Source organism: Mus pahari, chromosome 10, assembly GCF_900095145.1.
Source record: "Mus pahari chromosome 10, PAHARI_EIJ_v1.1, whole genome shotgun sequence".
Classification (NCBI taxonomy): domain Eukaryota; kingdom Metazoa; phylum Chordata; class Mammalia; order Rodentia; family Muridae; genus Mus; species Mus pahari.
In genome coordinates this window covers 93779880-93798450 of record NC_034599.1, presented here as the reverse complement: position 1 = coordinate 93798450, position 18571 = coordinate 93779880, and the positions used below count along the sequence as shown (strand labels likewise).

At 36.4% G+C, this 18571-nt stretch overlaps 1 protein-coding gene across 2 annotated transcripts in view; it reads left to right on the top strand.

Moving 5' to 3' along the window:
- Positions 1-18199, top strand: part of Nck1 (NCK adaptor protein 1) — a 49135-nt gene extending 30936 nt beyond the window's left edge. Inside the window, exons 2-4 of one of the 2 annotated variants that reach the window (XM_021206632.1) lie at positions 3729-3975; positions 14171-14883; positions 17537-18199. In XM_021206632.1, coding sequence (XP_021062291.1) covers positions 3747-3975; positions 14171-14883; positions 17537-17731 — 1137 coding nt within the window. In that variant the 5' untranslated portion in view covers positions 3729-3746 and the 3' untranslated portion in view covers positions 17732-18199. Of the gene's footprint in view, positions 1-3728; positions 3976-5876; positions 6007-14170; positions 14884-17536 lie in introns of those variants that run through there. The other variant, XM_021206633.1, reaches the window with a different exon arrangement.
- The last annotated feature ends 372 nt before the right edge of the window (positions 18200-18571 follow it).

The window sequence follows — 18571 nt, the reverse complement described above, 5'->3', positions numbered from 1 at the left end:
AGCTGTGTTCCTTTCACTTTTCAGCGTTGGTTGGTTTTTTTTGTGTGTGTGTGTGCTGAAGATTGAACCCAGGGCATATAGCTATTCTGCACATGGTTGTTAGGTGTCAGCTTTGGCATTTTTAATGCCCCATTCTCTCTCCTACTCTCCTGACACAGTATCTAGGAATTTCACTTTATTAACAAAAGGACAGTGCTCCCCAGCAGTAAAGGTTCCTGTTTAGGTAGAAACCTGGGACTATTTCCCCTGAAGGACAGACACTCTGGTGTCAGTTATTCATTACAGAACTTACTCTGACGTGATTTGCAGTGCTACTCCTCATAGAAAACCCTTATATTTTTGATGCTTTTATACAATAAAAGTTGAACTGACTTGCCTGATTAGGCCCCTCCATTTCTGTTAATGAAGAGTATAATGTGATACCTTTGGTACAGTTCTGTTCCAGTGAATTAAATCTGCTTACTGAAAGTTTCTTTAAGAACCTTTATTATATAAACAAATAGTGCTAAAGAAGGTTATTTTGTGAAAACCAAATTGATTGCTTTAGGAAGATTTATCAAAGAAAGTTACTAAAATCACTTTCTTTTGAATTAGTTGGTCTGTGTGAAACATTTAAATGTTTGGGAGAAGGAAAAATAGAAATATAGACAGAAGTCACTTCAATGTTTAGATCACCAGTAATTTGAAGTACTTTACTTTTTAAAAACCTAATAAATTAAAACTTACTTGTACATTGGGAATAAAGACTTCTAAAGGTTAAGTGTATGCAGCTGTGTGTTAGTTGTATTAGTTTATATGTTTCTGCTTCAGTATTGTCTTAAATTACTTTAGCATTTTTAAGTACATTGTGATAACTGGTAACCTACCTATAATGTTACCTAACTGAAAATAACAGTAAAAGAATGACCTAAATTGCCTGAGACAGTGGACAGTCTTCCTAACTCTACTAACTCCAGGGACCTGGAGGTTCAAAGGGTGGTATTTGCAGTTGTTTGTTTGTTTGTTTGTTTGTTTTTAAATCAGTTCTGGCTCATTTCTACTTTCTGTCAGTTTCATCCTCCAGCTGATAAAATGGTTCCGGTGTCATCCTGAAACAATTTCTTTTTGTTTCTCAAGAGCCATTCACCTTTTCTCTGAAGGCTCTTTTCCTTTCATTTAATTGGCCTTAAAAGTTCAATATGTGAATCTGATATCCTGGTGGGGCTTTGATTAATCCAGTTGCTTGAAGCTAAAGTCAGTCTCCCAAGTTGTATTGCTAAAAATAACAACAGGTTCTAATAGAAGGGTAATCCACGCATGCTCCAAACAGGAGACATTAAATTCTAGAATATATAGTTTGTCAGCAAATAATATTTTTCCAAATATTCATTATTAATTTTACATGCTTTTGTAGAAAAAAATTCAAGGCAGTTGTCAAGTATCAAAATAAATTCCATTAAGTTTTTATAAATTAGGTGTGGTGTATAAGGGAGAAGCTTTAGCTTATCTTTGAAAAATATCCCTGCTTCTAGTTTTCCAGTGTTTCAGAAAGCTGGTTGCTCATTGTAATCCCTCCCTCCCTCCCTCCCTCTCCCCTTCCTGTGTGTGTGTGTGTGTGTGTGTGTGTGTGTCTGTCTGTCTGTCTATCTGTCTGTGTGTGTGTCTGTATGCCAGAGGTTGAGTTGACAACCACGTGCCTTCTTAAATAGCTCTCTACCTTGTATTTAAGAATTTAAGAAAAGGTTTCTCACTGAACCTAGCTAGGTCTGCTAGGTGGACTGGCATTAAATTCTGGAAAGCTACCTCCTAGGACTTGTCTGCCCAACTCTGGGATTGCAGTTGTGTGCTGCTACGCATGGCGTTTTGATAGGTTCTTGGGTATCAAATTCTTCCCCTGGTTTGCATAGCAGGCACATTACCACCTCCTCAGCTTTTATTCTAACTTAAATCACATCATATGGCAGTAATAATTTAGATTCTTTGTGCTTAAGTAATTTCAGACAGTCAAGTTGCAGTAATACAAGTACCTTACCCCCCCCCCCCCAAGTTTCTCTGCTCATCTATGTTTTTCTCATGATGGCTGTCAAACCCTTGAGGCCTTGTGCATTCTGGGCAAGAATACTGCCACTGATCTACTACATTCCTAGTTCATCAGTGTTTCTTACATATCAGGTTGTCTCTTTTTCTTCTTTTTAAAAGCATTTTTGTTGACTTAAGTGATTCCCTTACAGAGCATAAAACAATGTGTGGCAGATTTTGAGGCTTTTGCAAATTCTTTGTATGTATCTACCTTGTTGACATACTTAGCAAAAGGATGTTGAATTCTGGATTAAAGTACTTACTTCATTGTTGAGAAAACAGACATGGTAGTCAATACCCAAAACAAAAGGCTAAATTTATTTGCTTGCTTCATGAGGCATATCTGCTTTTATGAAACAGTCTCTTTGAAGAAAGCAGAGCGAGATCAAGTCTAAACTTAAGTTTCAGGACAGTGTTTGCTTATATATATTTTTTATTTTAAAATAATGCATATAAGCTAGGCAGTGGTGGTTCATGCCTTTAATCCTAGCATTTAGAAGGCAGAGGCAGGTAGATCTATGGCATTGAAGCCAGCCTGGCCTACAAGAGTGAGTTCCACCAGGACAGTAGATCAGGCTGGCCTCAAACTCAGAAATTCACCTGCTTCTGCCTCCCAAGTGCTGGGATTAAAGGCGTGTGCCACCATGCCCAGCGGGAAGTACTTTTAGTAGCTGAGCCATTACTCCTGCCTTTATTACTTCATTTTTCATATACATGTATCAGTTCTACTTGGTTCTCAGTCCAGAGAACAATATAAAAGGGAGAGATTTTTTTTGAGATATGAAATGTTGCCTAGGCTAGCCTCAGACTTGTGATGCTACCACCTCAGCCTCCAATGGCTGAACTTACGGGCTAAAACTTCCTTTAACCTCACACTGATGATTTTTATGTGTTCCATATATATTCTTTTGTTTAGAAGTAACATTTTATATATGCCTATAATATCTCACTCATACAGTGTTACTTTATAACCTTGATGCTTTTGTCTCCTTGATTGTTTTGTTATTGAGATAAATATGTTAAAAATTATCCCTTATAATAACGAATTTGTTATTTTCTCCTGTAGTTATGCCAATATATTTTAATTTTATACTTTATAACTTATATGGGAAGGCAAAAGTGTTCAGAAAGCATCTGTTATTTGTTATATACAAGTTTGATTTTATCTACTTTAAGAGGAATGTTCAGTTGTTTGTATAGTGAATTTCATTGCTAACGGTGGTTTTAAATGTAAGTTAGTTTATATAATACTAAATAGGAACAAGTGCTTTTTAAAAATTAGTACTTGCCTGTTAGCATTTTTCATATCACTTTTAACTTTTTGATATTCTTAAATTTTTTTCTTTTTATAGTACTGGGTGAGCTCAAAGCTGTGTATGGGCTAGGAGTATCTACTACTGAACTACATAGTGCCCCACCCCTGTCTCCTGTTTTGTATATTAGTTTTGAGACAGGATCTTACTCTATAGCTCATTCAAGCTTCAAACTTAGTATGTAGCCAAGGCTGGCCTCAGACTTATGAAAGTCCTCTTGCCTCAACCTTTTGAGTGTTAGGTTTGCTGGTATGAGTCATAATTCCTGGCCCCTTAAATGTTTAAGCAAGTCCTTTTGGACAAGCATGTAGACAGTTACACTTCAGCAACGTTTAAAACATGTTCTATGTGTTACAGTGCTGACGCTACTGAAAGATGGCTGAAGAAGTGGTGGTGGTGGTGGCCAAATTTGATTATGTGGCACAGCAGGAACAAGAGCTGGATATCAAGAAGAATGAGAGATTATGGCTCCTGGATGACTCTAAATCCTGGTGGCGAGTTCGAAATTCCATGAATAAGACAGGTTTTGTCCCTTCTAACTATGTGGAAAGAAAAAACAGTGCTCGGAAAGCATCTATTGTTAAGAACCTGAAGGACACCTTAGGTAAGTTGTTTCTTATTGAAGGAGAGCAGCAGCTTTCAGTTTAAATGGATTTTAGAGCTTAGTTTTGTTTTTTTTCTCTTAAGATTTATTTATTTTATGTATATAAGTACCAGAAGAGGGCATCAGACCCCATTACAGGTGGTTGTGAACCACCATGTGGTTGCTAGGAATTGAATTCAGGACCTCTGGAAGAGCAGTCAGTGCTCCTAACCGCTGAGCCATCTCTCCAGCCCCCTAGAGCTTAGTTTTTTGAACACAATTTATATAGCAGTGTGTGAAGATGTTTTATCTAGGCAATGTAAGTTGAATTCCTAACAGTTGTTTAAGAGGCTAGCGAAGATCATGTTATCTGTTTGTATAAATCTAGGCCCACATTCAAACGGTACTAATGAGCAGAACTTTGACCTTCAAGTGCGTGTTAGTACACTGTTGCGCTTAAACTTTGACCTTCAAGTGTGTATTAGTACACTGTTGCTCTTATCAGACACACCAGAGAGGGCATCAGATCCCATGACAGATGGATGAATTGAACGCAGGACCTCTGGAACAGCAGTCAGTTCTGAGCCATCTCTCCAGCCCAACTTTGACCTTACAACAGCTCCTAGTTGAGAAAGGGAAAAATGAATGACATTCAGAATTGGTTCCTTGGTATCCTGTAACTTATGTTACATGACACATTACTGAACTTTTTGACATGCTAATGAATTTCACTTAAAAAACAAATCATTTTATTCTAACTGAAGAGAGTTTTATACCAGTGGGTTATTGCTGTTTATTCGCATCTATAGGATTGGTCACTTTCCTATTTTGTTGATGTCTTTCTTTCTCTAACTCTGTGTGTTTGGTTCAGATTTTTGCTGGCCTTTACTAAGGCCAGAGATAGGGGGAACCTACTTCTCTCTGGCCTTGGTTAAACTGAAGGAAGGAAGGAAGGAAGTGTGTAGGATGAAGACTGACCTCCTCCCTTTTCTTAATTTAACTTTCCTTAATGGACAGGAAGGAATTGGGAGGGACAGAAATTTAATTGTGGTGTTTAAGGAGACAGACGTGCTATTGCTTAATAATTCTTTGCCTGTTTGTAAAAAAAGAGGGAAACAATTTTTTTGTGGACAGTTTGGGACTAAATGTAGCATGACTGACATATTATTATTAAATAGTATTTAAAAGTTTTAATGCACAATTAATAGTTTAGTATTTTAATAATTATTGGCAATATAAGGTAAGTGTTTCTCCTTTTAAACTATTCTAAGCTGCAAAAGCTAAAATATAGTAAAAAGAACTTCCTAAAGTATTGGGTTTTTAGTTTCTACACTGACATTTCAGGTATATTCAACATATTTTAATTAATCTGCAGTTATCATGGCATTTGACAGACCAGTTAACTTCTTAATCTCTTAATTTTGAGAAACATCAGTTAACTGTATTTATAATATTACAGTTATAGTTGTCTCCATTCCCCAGAGTTTGGGAATACTGTATTAAATTAGTGGTCACATCTAAATGATATAAATCTAGGTTTTGTACTCAAATGCCTAACCTCCCCCTTTCCCAGAATTTCTGCACCCCATTTTGATACCTTAAAATTCATATAATTTAATGAATTTGTTTCACAATAGCTGTGCTAGTAGAGCCATTGTTTGGAAGTCAAGGAAAAGGAGGAAGTGTAGGAAATGAAGAATGTATGTTTTCATTTTTAACAATTAGAAACGTACTAGCTTTAATATTTTTTGTTACAATGAGTGAATTACAACTCCTGTTTTTGCTGCTGCCCTGAGTTACTTGTTCCATGGGTTATTTTGTGGCTTAAGGGGAGAACCAGTATTGGAAAAAGAGAAGCCTCAGTTTTGAAAACCTTTCTATTGCTTGGGTGTGGGCCAGGTCACATGGATTGGGTGTGGGAAGTTTCAGGGTTACAGGGCAGACCAGGAAGCTTCTGAAAATTATCCCGGAGCTGTGTCAACAAACTCTGAAACTAGAACACAGAATTTTTATTCAAAATGGATTGGTTAAACATCTTTAAAGATTTTTTCAGTAAGTTATTTTGTTTATTAAATCTGTAGTTTTCTTCTTCCAGATTTTGAATTGGATTTTATTTTCTTTGTGAATTAAGAGGGAAACTTTATGGAAAGAACTCAGTGGGTTTATGTAAGCTGGTACTTTATGCTGTTTGTGAAATGAAAGGTAAATGGTGGCGATATTTTCACTGCTGTTAGTTTGATCTGGTAAATTATTTAAAAGTGTTTCATTGTGAGTGCTTAGCAAATAGGGAGAGGATATACATGATTTGGATGTGAAGTAGAAAGTTGTACCACGCACAGGCATTTGAAGTAAAGTAAGTCAGTCAGTTGTGAACAAATTTGTTTACTCTTGACCTTTGAGGTAACATAATAGGGTTTTTTGTTTGTTTGTTTTATTTTGGTTTGGTTTTTGTTGTTTTGCTTACTGAATTTTACTTAAACTTTGTTGGAGTAATGTCAAGATAACATTTAATAAGAGCTCTAGTAAACTACAAGTATTGACTTACAAGTAAAACACTATGCTACCATGGCTCTGCTGGTAGCATGGTTATGATAATCGTGTGCTTGATTGTATCTCTTTGAATATTTGCTAAGTGTCTTTACAAAAGTGAAGAGAGATTATTCTAGAAGTCTCTTATATTCAAAAAGCCTGAGGAAACAGTGAACTAATGAGAGATTCCAAGAGAAAAGCAAAGGCTAGGAGTAAGCACTGTGGAAGAAATGTGGCCATTGAAATGAGTGGGCTTTTGTCTCCTCATCTTTGATGGCTGACTGATTCCTGCATTCTCCCTTCTAACTCCTATTTGCTTTTTAGAGAACAAATACATTTTAGGTCTTTGAGATTCCAGTTTTAAAGCTAATTTTCTTTTACACATTTGTGTGTATGTGTGTACACAAGCCTATGTGCTTGTGGGTACATGTTATAGAGGCCAAAAGCTAACCTCTCACATGCCATCCTCAGGAACACCAGACACCTCTTTCCAGGGAGACAAGTTCTCTCATTGGTTTGAAGCTCATAATTGGACTGCCAACACACCCCAGCTACTTCTGTCTCTGTTTCCTCAGCTCAAGGATTATAAAATTGGGTTAACACACTTGGCATTTTTTACCTCAGTTCTGGGTAAAAAACGAGGTTCTTGTGCTTGTGGGGCAGGTAGTTACTAACTTAGGCTCTCCTCAGCTCTTTATTCATTAATTTATGAATACATTTTAATAGAGAATCTAATGCAAGTTGTATAAAAATCAGCTCGATGGTTTGGCAAGATTGTTCAGTACTTGTCATCAAGCCGGACAACCCACATGATGCCTAGACTGCATGGTAGAAGGAAAGAACTGATTTTTACAAATTGTTCTCTTACTTCAACATATTCATGTGCACATACATGCACATACACATACCAAAATAAATGAACAAATAATGTAATAAAATAATTTTTAAAAGTTTGTATGAAATATTAACTCTTGCAGAATCTGCTAGGGAGTTAGATGATTGTTATTGTTAGTAATGTAGGTGGGTTTCTTTTTTATTTTGGTTTTTTTGAGACAGGGTTTCTCTGTGTAGTCTTGGCTGTCCTGGAATTCACTCTGTAGACCAGGCTGGCCTCGAAATCAGAAATCCACCTGCCTCTGCCTCCCAAGTACTGGTAGGTGGGTTTCTATCTGGGTATGGTCATAAGTGGTTTTTTGGCTTTTTTTTTTTTTTTTTTTTTTCTGAGACAGGGTTACTCAGTGTGTTCCTGGATGTCTTAGAACTCACTGGCCTCAAACTCCCAGAGATCTGCCTGTCTCTGCCTCCCAAGTATTAGGATTAAAGGCATGTACCACCATGCTCAGCATGAGTGGTAATTATTAATAAACCAGAAAATACATTAATAGATGATGCATACAAAGCATATCCAGTCCTAACTGTGTCTGTAGTCCAAGGACTAAGATTTTATAGTTTTGTAAGTAAAATATTCCTTTCCTCAATCCCTATAATACCGATGTTTAGTTTGCTAGGAACCTTGTCAGAGTACAGACAGGTTATTCATTCACCTAATTTCTGAATGGACTTGAAAAAGAGAGAAAGCAGGATTATATATTCTTCATTTGATAGGATACTTTGAAAACAAAAGTTACAATATTTGTCATTTTAGATAAAACAATTATAATCTGTGATTTATTTCATGTAGACAGATGAAGAGATGAAGTGCAAAATGGTCTGTAATGAGTAGAATAGTATATATTTGTATTTATAATAAATTAGTTCTACTCTCAGATAAACTATGTATTAGCCCTGTAGTCTTTTTTTTTTTTTTTAAAGATTTATTTATTTATTATATGTAAGTACACTGTAGCTGTCTTCAGACACTCCAGAAGAGGGAGTCAGATCTTGTTAGGGATGGTTGTGAGCCACCATGTGGTTGCTGGGATTTGAACTTGGGACCTTCGGAAGAGCAATCAGGTGCTCTTACCCACTGAGCCATCTCACCAGCCCAGCCCTGTAGTCTTAATACATAGCTAAACTTTTTTTTTTTAATTTCCTGTTTGGGAAAAATCAACTATTGGGCAAGACTAGATGATCCTGGAAAGTACCTTCCAGCTCTACAAGTCTGACAGTCTTGGCGTACAAGTGCATGGTCTTGTGTGTGTCATGGGAATCGGGGGAAGTCCACAAGGGAGAAACAGGTTTGAAGAAGTGAGAACAGAAGAACAGAGTGAGATGATAATTCAGGGAGGAATTAGAAGTGGCAATATTTTCTCTGAACCCATTCTGTTGAGCATTTACTTAGTGATTAAATGAAGGAAAGCTAGTATTGGAAGCAAAACCTAATAAAAAATTGAAAAGATTGATAAAAATCAGCCTGGGAATGGCTGACACAAAGAAAAAAAAAATTAGAGCTGCTGTGCTTGTGTAGGTGCAGAAATCCCTGGTGTCCTGGATTCAAGTCTTAGAGTTACTCAGGTGAAGGCCTGCAGCAGCTTTCTTACATATATTCTGTCCAGCTAAACGTGGCAGTTTGTTCACTTGGTATCTGATGCTTTCAGACTCTGACATTAAGTTTATTAGGGATTTCGAAGCAGTTTATATAAGGAAGAGTTATTGGTACAAAGATTTGCCAGAGAAAGAATAACACTATCACAGAGAGATTGAGTCAATCTTTTTCTTTAAGTAAGGTTTCCCTTTGTAGAACGGATTGGTCTTACATTCGGAAATCTGCCTGCTTCTGCCTCTGGAGTACTGAGATTAAAGGAGTTTACCACCATATTCAGTTGGTTCTTAAAAGCTTTTGAGGAAATTATAATGCATTGTTCTTGTTAAAAACATTGCTATAGGGAGTTAGAGAGATGGCTCAGTGGATGAGACCACTTAGAACCCACATGATGGCTCATAACCTTTTATAACTAGTCCCATGGGGTCCGTTGTTTCCTTGTGGTATGCAGGCATACATGTAGACAAAAGCCAAACCAAACCAAAACAAAACCCACGTAGACATTAAATAAGTAAATAATCTTTAGCCAGATAAGGTGGTACAAACCTTTTAATCCCCGAATCTGTAAGGTAGAGGCAGGCAGATTTCCGAGTTTGAGGCCAACCTGGTCTACAGAAGAGTTCTAGAACAGTCAGAGCTACCTAGTGAGACCCCTGTGTTGACTCCCTCCACCCCCCCCCAAACATACATAAAAGTTCTAGAGAAGACCATATAGATAGAAGCTCTACAAACATTTTTAAGTAACAATAACAACAATAACAACAACAACAAATATGACTTCTTCAGAGTTATCTCCCTCCTCAGTGTTTATATGTGACTATTTCCCTCCCAACCCTGGCCAGGTTGGTCCAACTGTGTCATGATAATAAATATATAATTCTGAAAAAATAGCAGAAAAACTGACAACTGTTATCTATTGAGTGCCTACTATGTGCTGTGTATTATCCTAAGCACTAATATATACACTTAAAAAAAAAACCTCTTTACAAAACTTTGTAATATAGGTATATACGTATCAATATTTCATAAAGGCACTGAAATTTAAAAATTAAATAACTTGTTTAAATGAAATAAGATGACAAGGGGAAATATAAATTTAAGTCTTTTAAGTTTTCATAGCAGACCCTTTAAGACTTACAATCAGAATAAGAGTAGCAGTGGAATAAAATAATTTGGGGAAAAAAAAAACTACGAGAAACAAATTTTGGTTAACTGTAAGCTGTGTGTATTGTAATAAGCAGCCTGAACAAAGAAAGATAGGAGGAATTTTGGGAAAAACAGTAATATTGATTCTGAAGCTGATCTAAAAGAAAGGAGCTAATCCTTAATAATTATCACTTAATAAATGATTAAGTGACTTAATACTTTAAAAATTATTTTGTAAAATATTTTTATATTAACCTTTGTTGATAGCAAATTGTAATGTGCAGTTTCTGGTAATAGAAACAAAGTTGTAAAGCAGGAAAATATAACCTACCATTACACATACATTTGTTTACAAAAATTTATTACAGTTATTTATTGTGTGTGCACACCATGCACGTGCACATGAGCACTTGTTTGTTCATATGCATGCCACAGCACAGATATGTAGGTTAGAAGACAACTTATGGGTGTTTGTTTCCCCATCCCATCATGTGGGATCAAACATAGGGTCATTAGGATTGGTGGGAAGTACTTTTACTCACAGAGCCATTTGCCTACGTTTGTTCTTTTTTTCTGGTAAAGATTAATGGAACATTTAATGTAGTTGAGGCACTGGGGATAGAGAGGGAGTGGGGAAAAGCAGGATGCTTGGCCTTTGTTTAGCATTAGGGTGAAAATTAAAAAAAAACTGTACTAGTAAAAGGAGAAACACATAGACTCTTTGGTGGAGAGGAAAGGAAATCTTCAGTGAGTAAATACATATCTCTGCCAAGTTTTGAAGAATAGATGGGAGTGTTCTAGTGGTTGTAAGAAATTTGTTCTGGCTGTGGTATGTTATGGTTGCAGTGTGCCAGACAGGAGGAGGCATGTTGTTAAAGACATGCTCACAGAGATATGGAGAGCCTCTAGTGTATGGAAACTGTACCATGCCCTTATATTTCTTCCTTTAAATATTTCTCATCTTTAGATTAATGCAGATTGTTTTTAATATGTTCTCACTTGAGATATTAGTTGTTGAATTTTTCCAGAAATTCTTTATTCTTTATTTTCTGGTAATATGTAATCAGAATGCATATATAATTGGAATATTTATAACTAGTTATAGATATTTTCTTTAGGATTAAAAGTCATTTGGAAGCTATTCTTAATTTTCAGCGAAAAGTTTAAAATATTTTATTTCACTGTACTATTTACTCTGTATGTCCGCTCCATATACAGTTTTCGATGGTGTAGTGCATACAAAAGATTAGTAAAACATGAACACTCATTGAAAGATATGCCTAGTATTTGATTTAAAAAAAAACTCATTAAAAAAAAAAAACTATTATGCAGTTACTTGTGAAGTACAAGATCCCGGGATGTTTTAACAAGAAGTGCTTAAATGTCCTTGGGGTAGGAGGGTAAACCGATTTTAACCTAGGTATACTGTCACTGATGAAGAGGGGTTTTCTTCCTTTCTATGCCTCCCCATCTTAATTCCTCTATTACTGCTTCCTTTGTGTTTCATTTCTTATAATGTGCTGTTTTCTTATCTGTTTCCTTTTGTAGTTTTTAGGTTTTCCTTGGAAACTACCCTGGACATTACAATTAGCATTTTGTTTTTAACAAGTTTAAGTTAATCCCAATGTGGTTTGGATGGTATAAATAACTGCTCCTTTATATCATTACATATTATCTCTTTATATACTGCCTACTTTCTTAGGTTGAAAATATGATTTATGTATTTTTAAATCATATAGGAACAAAGGAAAAAAGTTGGGCTAGTACTGACTTTATATTTATCTATATAGCTACCTTTACCATTGTTGTTTATTTCTTCTCTGTTTTTAAAATTTATGAGCTTTTAATTACATTTCCACCTCACTTTCTTCCCTCCAACACCTCCCAAGCACCCTTGCTCTGCACCCTCCTTGAAATACATGGTCCCTTTTTCTTTAATTGTTGTTGGTGTTGGTGTTGGTGTGTGTGTGTGTGTTCCTAAATATTTAATACAATCTGCTCATTGTGTATAGTGTTACTCCTGTGTATGTTTGCAGGGCTGACAATTTGGCATTGGATAACTAATCAGTGTGTTCTTCTTAGGGAAGACTTCTGCTCTCAGCATTCCTTAGTTGCCTGTATGTTGGTCTTTGGCTAGGGTCGAGGCTTCCTGAACTTTAGTTCACGTTAGCTTGTCTCTATTGGTGGTATTCTTTTTTTCTTTCTTTGTATAACCTCATTTTTTTCCTTCTGGCTGATGTGTTTTTTTATTTCCCTCTAGAAGACTATTTTTTACATTTCCTTAAAAAGCACAAGTTTATTAGTGATGAATTAAGAATGTCTTAATTTCTTTATCTTTGAGGAATTGTTTGATATTTTTTGTAAAGTCTTCATTCTTATACATATGGCTAATGAAATCTGTTTCATGGCTACTATTTTGACATTGTTTTCTTTTTTTTTTTTTTTTTCTACCCTTTTCCACAGCATGTGTTCAGCCTTGATCACATTTGTGATCATGTTGGTTCCTGAGAACATACAGGAGCTTTTAAGTACCTTATTTTTCCATGTATTACCTTTCTTACCATCTTCCTTTTCCAGCTTTTTGATTTTTCTTCCTTGTCCCAAGTGTTCCTTGTCTCGAGCTACTTCATCAAACATGACTTTAAGTGAAATCCACCTAGAAAGACAGCCTAGCTCTGGAATCAGAGATCTGAGGTCTGTTAGGTAGCTGTCCTCAGAGTAACTCTGCACTGGGGAGGGGGACCACTGGAAGGCCTCTTTCCTGCTTCATTGTCCTAACAGAAGCAGCGAGCGCTCTCTTCACTGAGTCTTGCCCTGCCGCTTCGCTTCTTTACCAGATCCCAGGATTTACAAAATTGATACTGACGGTGCTTGCCAGCTCATTGCCAGATCTTTAGAGGAAGTCCTGAAATTTCTACTCTGCCATTTTTAGTGATGTCACCCTGCTGTAAAGATTTCTCATAATGATGACCTCATTAGCCAAAAGTAAGGAAATTAAGGACACAGTTGATTTAAAGGTATAGAAGGAATTTTTTTTAAAAAGGAGGGATCATTTTTATTTGGACATGAATACAGGTTTGAAGTGTTGGTTACATCTAGCAGTATCTGTTGATAGAACTCTTAGTGTTAGGATTCCAGATAGAGCAAGGGTTTAAATCTTCAAATAAATCTGAAAAATCTATATAGAAGTTAAAATGGAAGTATATGGTTTTTGTTTTTGTTTTTTTTTTAATGTAGAGAAGGCCAACTATGCCATCTTGGGAAAATATTTTCAACTAAGGACTTACTAATTCATTCAACAATTACTTTCTCCTGCTCACTAATATATAAGCTATAGGCACTGGAGATAAAGGGGGGGGGAATTCTAGTTTTCTGACCCTAGGGAGCTGACTCTTATATTAGGTAACAGACAAGTAATTGAGTCCAAGGCATTGTTCTAACAAGCCTCACAGGGGACCGAGAAACACAGGAGTGAGTAGATATCATGGTAAGAGGGGACCCAAGGTTTTCAGGGGCAACATGAAAAAACACGGAGAGCTTGCCTGTGATCTTATTTTTCACATGAAAAGATGAAAAGGCCAAAGAGGCTAATAATTGTGTGTTACGTATATAACACATTACATGATCTGGCTTTGGAAACTAAGAAATTAGTAAATGAGATTACCCAGATAACTTTATATGTGCACAGGTACTGATTTAAATAGTTGTTTCATTTCTATACAGCTATTTACAAAATCTTGGTTAATAAACTAAAATGTCAAAGTGTGGGATTATTAGAGTGTCTGTCTTCTTAGTTGTAGCTATGAAAGAAGTAAACGGTTTTAACACTTATGAGAAAATTCAACATGGCAACTTGATTATTATGCAGTTATTTCTTGGCTTTGGCAGGAAGAAAGAAGATAAACTTAATAGTTTATTTAACTTGGTTACAATTTGTATTTCATCTCCCAAAAGATGATTCCATCATGTCACAGTCTGTTTGCTACATTGAGAGGCTTGGTTAAGGTAAGTGTGTCAAGTTGAAGCTATAGTCTTATGACCTCCTCTTTATTTAAACAGGTATTGGAAAAGTGAAAAGAAAACCCAGTGTTCCAGATACTGCATCTCCTGCTGATGATAGCTTTGTTGATCCAGGAGAACGTCTCTATGACCTTAACATGCCTGCTTTTGTGAAATTTAACTACATGGCTGAGAGAGAGGATGAGTTGTCATTGATAAAAGGGACCAAGGTGATCGTCATGGAGAAATGCAGTGATGGATGGTGGCGTGGCAGCTACAATGGACAAATTGGATGGTTTCCTTCAAACTATGTAACTGAAGAAGGTGACAGTCCTTTGGGTGATCATGTAGGCTCTCTGTCAGAGAAATTAGCAGCAGTTGTCAATAACCTAAATACGGGTCAAGTATTGCATGTTGTACAGGCTCTTTACCCGTTTAGCTCATCCAATGATGAAGAACTCAATTTTGAGAAAGGCGATGTAATGGATGTTATTGAAAAGCCGGAAAATGACCCAGAGTGGTGGAAATGCAGGAAAATCAATGGCATGGTTGGCCTGGTGCCAAAAAACTATGTTACCATTATGCAAAATAATCCATTAACCTCAGGTTTGGAACCATCGCCTCCACAATGTGATTACATTAGGCCTTCACTCACTGGGAAGTTTGCTGGCAATCCTTGGTATTACGGCAAAGTCACCAGACACCAGGCAGAGATGGCATTAAATGAAAGAGGGCATGAAGGAGACTTCCTCATTCGTGACAGTGAATCTTCGGTAAGTTGATTTTCAAAGGAAATGAAAATAGAGCTCCATGCATTAATAAATAAGGTTGGAAAGGTTGAATGGCCGGCTTCCTTAAACCAGACTGAGGTGTAGGCAGGAGGGAAGTGATCATGCTGTTCTTTCCAGCGTACCTGTTTTGAGTAAGATATCGAGTACCGAATATGTTGTATTAATAGACTTTCTTCAGTTGTATTAAATTTGTATATCTGGAATATTTCTGTCCCATTAGACTTAAAAATGGGGCAGACTGAGCATTGGTTTCTTCCTGGAGAGTAGGATGATGCAAACTAACTGCTACGAGAGATAAGAAATAAGAAAGCAGTCATTGTAGTTCTTGCAGGAAATCTCTAACTATAAAAATTTGTTTATAAATTAGTTGTTTGATTAAAATCTCTCTTTTTAAAAAAAAAAATAAGACAATGACTCACTATATAACTCTGTCTGCCCTGAAACTCACCGCGTAGGTAGACCAGGGTACCTTGAACTTACAGATATACCATATCTGACTTAAAATTGTTTTTTATTCACCTCAACAACCTGCTTAACACCATTTAAAATATATTTGCAATAAAAGGTAAATTATGTTGCAGTACCAGCTAGACAGTAAAGCCATACAAATTGAAAAATGACATCACTAATAATCTCTTAAAAGTGTTCCTTTGTATGTTAAAATTTGACGGCTATTTTTCTTAAAAATTTTTTTCCTGATAAATGCTGTCACTGCTTTTCTGTTTATCAAATCATGGTTAGTACTGGCTTTTTGTGAATACATTGTACAAAAGGTTGAATGAAATAAATTGGTGTGTGTATGAAACTGAGATAATTGAACTTCCTGATGAAAATTGGGAGAAATCTGACCTTTAACCTCTCAGGAGTCAGAGGATTGCTAACAGACAAGATAATGGAGTCCATTTTCTTATTAAAATCCTGATATGCAGAGCATACCAAAAAGTCACTATTCGTGACTTGACATTATTCAGAAATATTAGGTTTAAAATGACACCTGCAGCTGCCACCACCTAATTAAGAAAAAAGGAGCTGGGCAGTGGTGGCGCACGCCTTTAATCCCAGCACTTGGTGGGGACGGTATGGGGGAGCGGGGCAGAGGCAGGCGAATTTCTGAGTTCGAGGCCAGTCTGGTCTACAGAGTGAATTCCAGGACAGCCAGGGCTACACAGAGAAACCCTGTCTCAAAACAAAAACAAAAACAAAAAGAAAGTTAAATACAGGATGTGGTTTCTTTGTGGGTAGAGTATAAATACTTGCTAAAATATATGAATATTTCAGTATTGTTATTTTTCAGCCAGAGACCTTGAATGTGTGTTTTTGTTTAGCCTACATAATTAAAAATCTTCCTAGTTGTTGCCAGTATTTAAATAGTGAAGGATTTATAAAAATCCAGACTTTGGGGCTGAATGAAAAGTGCTTACTGTTCTTCCAGAGGACCCAAGTTTAGTACCCAGCACTGGGGGATCTGATGACTCTTTAAACATCTTGCTCTAGTGTACATGTATGCACATATAAAATACAAACATGTGCAAAATTTATAAAGTAATAAAAACATATTTTAAAAATGTGGGCTTCATATTTCCCTTTGAAATTGAAAGACCATATTGGAGAGATGGCTCAGTGATTCGGAGCACGGTTTCTTTGCTTTTTCAAAGAACCAGTTTTGGTTCCTAGAACCCACATGGCAACTCAGACCATTTTAACTCCAGTTCTAGTGGATCCAGTACATCGTTCTGGCCTCCACAGACACTGCTCACACGTCATAAAGAAACATACACGCAGACAAAACACTCATACACATAAATAAAGGTGTTTAAAAAAACAAACAAACAGTTCTTGGGCTGGAGAGATGGCTCAGTGGTTAAGAGCATTGACTGTTCTTCCAGAGGTCCTGGGTTCAATTCCCAGCAACTACATGGTGGCTCACAACCATCTGTAATGGGATCTGATGCCTTCTTCTGGTGTGTCTGAAGACAGCTAGAGTGCACTCATATACATAAGATAAATAAATAATTCTTTTTTAAAAAACCAAAAACCAAAACAGTTCATGTGGAGTCTGTTCTTGTAAAGCAGCGATCATAGGTTGTAGGCTGGCCACGCCCTCTGCGTTTGTTAAATTTATCTATTAGCCCTTGTAGGAATTTGTGTTTGTTACCTTTTTTTTTTTTTTATTTAGTTGAACTGGGCCGTGGTGGCGCACGCCTTTAATCTCAGCACTTGGGGGCCAGAGGCAGGAGGATTTCTGAGTTTGAGGCCCCCCTGGTCTACAGAGTGAGTTCCAGGACAGCCAGGGCTANACAGAGAAACCCTGTCTCAAAAAAAAAAAAAAAAAGTTTAGTTGAATTTTTATTTGTCCATTATTTTTAAAATTTCAGAGTATTATGTAAGTCAGTTACTGTTCACTCTGAACTGAGGGGATGGAGTGGAAGTCTGAAATTTTCTGATGTTTTCTCTTGTGCTTCCATTTTTCTCATTTATATAAAAAGGGTTTATTTTGAGGCATAAAGAAGGGTATGTAAATAATTTAGTATAGTGTCTTATTAGTAAATGTTCAGATTTTGCAGTTATTTTTTACTTTACCCTCTGATACACGGCTTCCAAAATGTTTACTTCCCTCTCCCCCTTTCTCTTTCAGCCAAATGATTTCTCAGTATCTCTAAAAGCACAAGGGAAAAACAAGCATTTTAAAGTCCAGCTGAAAGAGACTGTTTACTGCATTGGGCAGCGGAAATTCAGCACCATGGAGGAACTTGTAGAACATTACAAAAAAGCACCGATCTTTACAAGTGAGCATGGAGAAAAATTATATCTCGTCAAGCATTTGTCTTGATAGTGCTCGTCAGCAGTGACTGCTCCACAGCTTTAACTCGTCATGTAACTGGAGACTGAGAAAGTGTTGGGCCAATTGCACTTGCTTAGAAAGTGCTGTTTCTAACTCTAGGAGAATTGGCTATATATAATACGCGAGTACTTTAGTGATAACTCAGCCCATACGTATGTATGTACTACATATGCAGCGCATCTCTGTAGCAGAGTTCTTTATTCTTGGTCTTCTGTCTTACTGTTTTCTTTACTGTTTTTCTCTTTCTTTCCAACAATGAATAATTTGGTTCAAAATCTTTATATGGAAGAATTCATTTATTGCTGTTTCTTTATTTCCTTGTAAAGATAGCCTGTTCTCCCATAGTTCCTCTTCACATAAAATTATATCTATATGGCATATGATAAAGGACATTCTTGTAAAGTGTTAATCTTTTCTGTGACTAAATAGCAATAATAAACAGAAAATAAGAAATTATTTTCAAATATTGTATCTGTCACAAGCCATTGTAAATATCAAGTATGTTGTTTGTGCCTTAATTTTTAACAATCCATTCATTGTGTCCAAAAGAGACCAGATAATAGGTTAGAAAACATAATTTATAGCTATTTAAACAAAAATATAAGAATTTAGGGAGTGTCCCCCATACCTCGAGTACCCCCTTTCACTTGGTTATTCAAGAGAATAGAGCAGTTTGGGCAGTTGGCTCTTGAAATGAAATGAATGTTCCTTATGTTCTTTGACCAAAGTATGTTCTATTGATTGTGCCATATTTATGCCACTGTGAAATAAGTCATGGTCAAGTTTGAGGAATATAGTAGACAATGAGATATGTAATTTTTTTCCCTT